This window comes from Arachis ipaensis, chromosome B08, assembly GCF_000816755.2.
Source record: "Arachis ipaensis cultivar K30076 chromosome B08, Araip1.1, whole genome shotgun sequence".
In the NCBI taxonomy this organism is placed as follows: Eukaryota; Viridiplantae; Streptophyta; class Magnoliopsida; order Fabales; family Fabaceae; genus Arachis; species Arachis ipaensis.
This window is the reverse complement of record NC_029792.2, coordinates 4,860,355-4,866,053: the sequence shown is the minus strand read 5'-3', so window position 1 is coordinate 4,866,053 and position 5,699 is coordinate 4,860,355. Positions and strand designations below refer to the sequence as shown.

At 36.4% G+C, this 5,699-nt stretch overlaps 1 protein-coding gene across 1 annotated transcript; it reads right to left on the bottom strand.

The window, feature by feature from the left end:
- On the bottom strand, positions 356 to 5,159 carry LOC107612837 (glucomannan 4-beta-mannosyltransferase 2). Its single transcript, XM_016314592.2, has 9 exons — positions 4,442 to 5,159; positions 4,267 to 4,365; positions 3,942 to 4,194; positions 2,618 to 2,728; positions 2,386 to 2,522; positions 2,165 to 2,278; positions 1,865 to 2,064; positions 1,533 to 1,763; positions 356 to 1,042 (listed from the first exon to the last, which is right to left on the bottom strand). The coding sequence occupies exons 1-9, from the start codon at positions 4,778 to 4,780 to the stop codon at positions 889 to 891; spliced, it is 1,638 nt and encodes a 545-aa protein (XP_016170078.1). The 5' UTR covers positions 4,781 to 5,159; the 3' UTR covers positions 356 to 888.

Genomic DNA, 5,699 nt, shown 5'->3' with positions numbered 1-5,699 from the left:
AGATTAAACACTGGATACTATCCAATTTTTTTTTCACTGAAAAAGATCTACTTTTCACTGGAAAGGATCCACTGGAAAGTATCCACTCCCGTAAGTCACTTCATAGTGAGGTAATTTGCAAGCACTCTATCAATATGGCATGAAAAAAGGAAATTGATGGTGTCAAATGTGAACATGTTAAGGTTTTGGAAATCAAGTTTGCTTACAACATAAGAATCAAGTTTTGCTCTTAGAAAAGGTGAATCATTATGAAGCATTCATCCACTCTGGACTATTTACTGGTCCATGTTCTCACTAGTATTGCTCCATATATCAATACATATAACATCAACAAAAAATCATTCCTCAGGAGAAAGAAACAAAAATGGCAAACATCATGAATTAAATAAAGTTCATGTTTTATCCAATACATTTATTTGGCTTGAACTATGGATAAAGAAAAAAAAATAAGGAACCAAGAAAAATAAATAACTGTAAAAATCTCACAAAAACAATTCAACCTATGCAAACAAAAGAAAAAACATTATCTAACTTGCTGACTCTAAATTTAAGACCATATATAATGGTACAATCTTCTTGCTTGTCCTTAAGCCTGTTGTGATGGCAATTTCAAAAGGCACACTCTGATCTTTGCCTTTGAATTTGTTTGGAACTTCAATTCTTCACTGAAAGGCAAGGAAATCTTGGGAAGAACGAACTTCTCTTGCTCCACATGAAGAAAATGATGGAGATTTTGCTCTAAAGTAGCTGTAGATTTTTTGGTACAGCTTTAATTTGTTGCTTCAAGAAATCATTTTGCCCCTTTTATATAATGTTACAGAGAGGAGGGAAACTACAAAGATATTGACACTGACACGGATGAAACTTTAAGTAACTGGAGACATTGGCTTAGACAATGGTACCAACGTAGCCAAATCCAACAATTGAGAAGGTTATGGTCTGAAGGAATAGGTAAATAAAGTAGTTGTTCTTTCCATGCACAAAGTCATAGCATCCACAGAAGAAGAGGAATGCAGCAAATCCAAGCTCCAACGTGTTAACTCTGTTTAGCCAAGAATAACAATAATCAAGAATAATTCATTTCAAAAATGCTTTGTGCAATTGAAAAATTAGTCATGAAATTAACTATTATGTATTTGTGTATAAATATATGTGTTATTTAACTCATTTTCAATGTGTATTTTGTGTTCGTGGCTGATTTAGTAACTAATTTTTTATGTGAACATAGCATGGTTGTAATAATTTCAATCACGTGTTGCTTCTAAAATATTGTACCATGCGCAACTGGAAGATACTTATTAATACAGTGAAGAACATAAAAAATGGATTTAGAACAATGAAGAATTTCTAAGTACTTCACTGTCATGACATGTTCAGTTCTTCTACCTATCAAAAGAATCCTAAGTAGTATTATTGCTACAAAATTAGGCGCATTAAAAGTGCTACCCAATCATTAATTAATTTGGGGGCCATCTGGATGATGATAATGCCAGCCAGGGTGCAAATGAATTTATTGTAGAAATTGAACTGACCTTTCGAAAAACCTGGATCTTGGTTTCTTGACTGGTGCTTTGATGGCATTATTGTTGGCTTTGTTCTTGGAAGCATCTTTGTTCTTGTTATTGACAGAATCACCAAGTTTCTCAGTAACAACCCACTCATTGGCTCTCCCAGCTTCTAACAGACCTATGAATGTTGCTTTTGTTCGATGCAATGACATCACATTCTCAAAAAGGATCCAGTAGAACAGCAGGTGAATTGACCTGCATACATGCACGCCATGTGTTTGTTAAATTGCCAGCTTAGCTTTTTAATGTTTTAGGAACTAGTGGTTAGTTTAATTAAAGAATAAAAAGATAGATACCTTGGTGTTCCAACTGAATTGAGGATGGTGATGATGGAAGGGATATAAACAGCACCCCAGATTGGAACATGAACCTCAGGGACCAAGATTGTGAGTGGAAGCACAACACAGTAGAAGAAGAATGTGACCATGTGAGCTATGATCTTTCTAACAAAGAAGAAGCTGTATATAACGTACACTTTCTTCCAAAATCTCACTTTCTGCAAATCAAATAGAAGAAAAAACACTGATCACCAACTTGTTCATTCTCACTTCGTTCACTACTAATCATATAATAATTAATTAATTCCTATAGCTCACCTTGTTCCTTACAATCTCCATCACCATTTTGCGGAACAGATTAGCAGGACCACAAGACCATCTGTGTTGCTGGAACCTGAAGGCCCTCAGAGTACTTGGAAGCTCACTTTTGGCCTAGTTAGTTAGTTAATTAGTTGGTTTATTAACTCCCACATTATTAATTCATTAATTACTTTGATTTTGATATAATGAGTTAAAGTGGGTATAATGTGTATATGTACCTGGAGGTCTCCAAGGTAGACAAATTTCCATCCCCTAAGACTAGCACGAACAGCAAGATCCATGTCCTCCACGGTTGTTCTGTCTTTCCACCCTCCTGCTTCATTGATTGCACCAATTCTCCAAATACCTGCTGTCCCTGCAATTTTAATTTGCAACTTTATGTTATAATGTTTTGGAATTGCATGCACAGCAACAACATCTAATTAAGGTCAAATTATAATTACTACGTACCATTGAAACCAAAGAAAGCATGAGTGGCTGATCCAACTTCTTGCTCCACTGTGAAATGGTAATCAAGGGACATCTCTTGCATTCTTGTCAGCAAACACTCGTCAGCATTCACTGTCACACACAAACCATACTTAATTAATTCTCAGTTTTAATTTTATAGATATTCTTCATCAAAATTATTACGCTACTGTTATTATTATTATTATTATTTGGAATTGAAAGAAAGAAAAGCGAAAAAAACAAATCCATATAAACCTAAAAGTATATGAAAATGAAAGAAATTGAGTGAGTGTGTTTGTCGTCACGTGAGTGAATAATAATAAGAAAAGATGCCACGTAATTAGATGCAAAGAAGGATAAGTGAAGTGGAAGTGTCGGCAACCAAGGACCGAGGTCCACACCATTAGGCACATGGTAAGACCCACAACCACAACGTATACATAATATAGATTGGGAAAATACTATATACTAGCGATATTAAATTATAACCAAACCACGTGGGAAGTGGTCTCGTTGAATTCATGGATTTGCAACTTTGGAATCATGGAAGAACGGAAGCGCTATTATTATTATTCAAGGGGGCAAATTTGATATAGTATATTGACCAAACAACCCTGAAATAATTTGACAAACTTGGCTCCATCTTCATTCTCATGTTAAAAGAAACATCCCACCGACGACACCATTGACTGTGACCATCACCCCTTCAACGTTTTTTCGTTACTTATATTAGAAATTTGATGATTCAGTGACCATAATTGAATGTTGTTCACTTCATACGCTATGACACTACACACCCCACCACAGATTTTCCCTTATTACGATCTTGATTTTGATGCATGGCTAAGTTAGGGGGTGGTAGAAGGGGTATGTAGCATATATAATTGCAGATTTTGTCTTTTAAAAGAGAGGGGAGAGGGGGGCCATAAAACAAAAACAAGCTTCAGAACCATGGTCATAGCTAGGGTGGTCCCACCCTTCTTCTCAGCTTAACAAAACTTCACTACTCCAATGCCTCTGTAAATTTATTTAATTATTTAACTAAAATAAATAATTGCGACCTTAAGATCACAGATTATGAAGTACATTATACCTTTTGTACGACTCTTTTTCATTATTTCCATTAAGACGACATGTTTGTGCACTGAGTTTCTCTTATTTAACTAAAATAAATAAATAAGACGTAATGATAAGCAGTGATTAGTTGTCACCGACAGCTGGATTTGATAATAATGAAGTTATAGATGTAGTAGTATTAGTGTGATTTAATTATAGTTAGGGAGTGGGGTTAGGTGATGGTGGAAAAAAGTAAATAAATAATTACCAAATCTCCAGCGAGCTTGAACAAGTGCGATGTCAGGGTTGCCAATCAAGAAAGGAACGGCTCTACGGAGGAAATCAGGCTCAGGCCTGAAATCAGCATCGAAGATTGCCACGTACTCACAGTGCTTGACGTAGCTACGTTTTAGACCTTCTTTGAGTGCACCCGCTTTGTACCCCGTTCTGTTCTCTCTGATTTGGTACGTTATGTTTATCCCTTTGCTCGCCCATCTCTGACATTCCATTTCCACCATTTGCTACAAATCAACACAAATTAGTTAATTAATTTCACTTCTTAATCCCTCACTACACAATTAAAATATATGCACCTTAACCACGGGGTCGGTAGAATCATCCAGGACTTGGATCACGAGACGGTCAGCAGGCCAAGAAAGATTACAAGCTGCTCCAATCGAAACCTTGTAAACCTGAAATTAACGCCATAAAACTAAGAAAAATTCTTATAATAAAGTCACTTTAGAGAATGGAAGTGAATGAATGAACCTCTCTTTCGTTGAACATTGGGATTTGGATGAGGACGACTGGGAAGTTAGAGCTACCAAGCTCGACATCATCTTGGATGGGCTCATAATTGTAGCGTTTTTCCGGTTTCTTCCAGAAGAGCTTCACGAGGATGATGACAATGCCCATGTAGAGCCTCTCGATGAAAAGCATGAGCGCCATTGCTAAGGAAATGTAGACGGAAAGCTTCAACAGTGGTACTATCAATGGCGCCTTCACAACCTCCCATATCATCTGAATCTGCCCCGCCAAGTGGTTACTCACACCCTGGATTGACTCTGGTATGAATACCTTCACTCCTTCTGCTCCCTCCATATCCATAATGATACTAGCTACAATCGGCAACAAGACTGGTGGCACTTAAGAATAGTGACAATAAAGAAAGCAGTGAAGTGGTTTTTATGAGCTTTCAAAAGCTATGGATTTTAGAATAGGAAGGGTGGTTATTCATAAATCTCCCTCCACCCCGCATATGGAAAAACTAACAACAAAAAGCTAAGAATGCACTCACTTTTTTTTCCCTCTTTCTCTCTCTCACACACACACTAGTGTGGTTGGTTCAGCCAAGAAATGCTGGGGTGTTTTATGGTTTCTTTCTATCTGAGAACACAACCCAACAGAGGCATGAACAGGGTGTGTGTGAGACTCTGAGAGCAGTGAGTGAGAGAGAGAGAGAAGGGGCAATAGATGGAGAGAGAAATGGGTTACTTTATAGTTAGATTTTGGTGATTACATTTTGCATTTACTGCATTTTTTTATATTATAATTTATTTTTATTCTTTTTCGGACGTTTGATTATATTTCATCAGGATTCAGATGTGGTTGCCTTTTTGGTCACCAGGGAAAAAAGAAGGAAAAAAAAAAAAAGGCTTGTGGTCCATGGCTAAACTTAACTGTTCCTTACCTTGGTGTTAATTTTAACTTTTCAGTCTGTTCCTGTATCCTATGATTGGAGATATAATAGTATCAAAGGGTATTATAGTCATTTTATATAGGGGTTTTTTCCTCTTCTGTTTTGGGCTTTTGGCTGCATTGCCAGGGAGATGAGGTAAAAAACGGATAAAATATCATCCAAGGAAAAGTGGAAAACTGACAAATAATGCTCATTAACACACTGGATTTTTTTTTCTTTTCAAAATCTTTTATTTACCGTTCGGTAGAGAAGAACATATCTAACTTTTGTTCACAAATGGGAAGCTTCATAAATATAATGCAGGTTTAATTTAGTGTTTTGTTTATA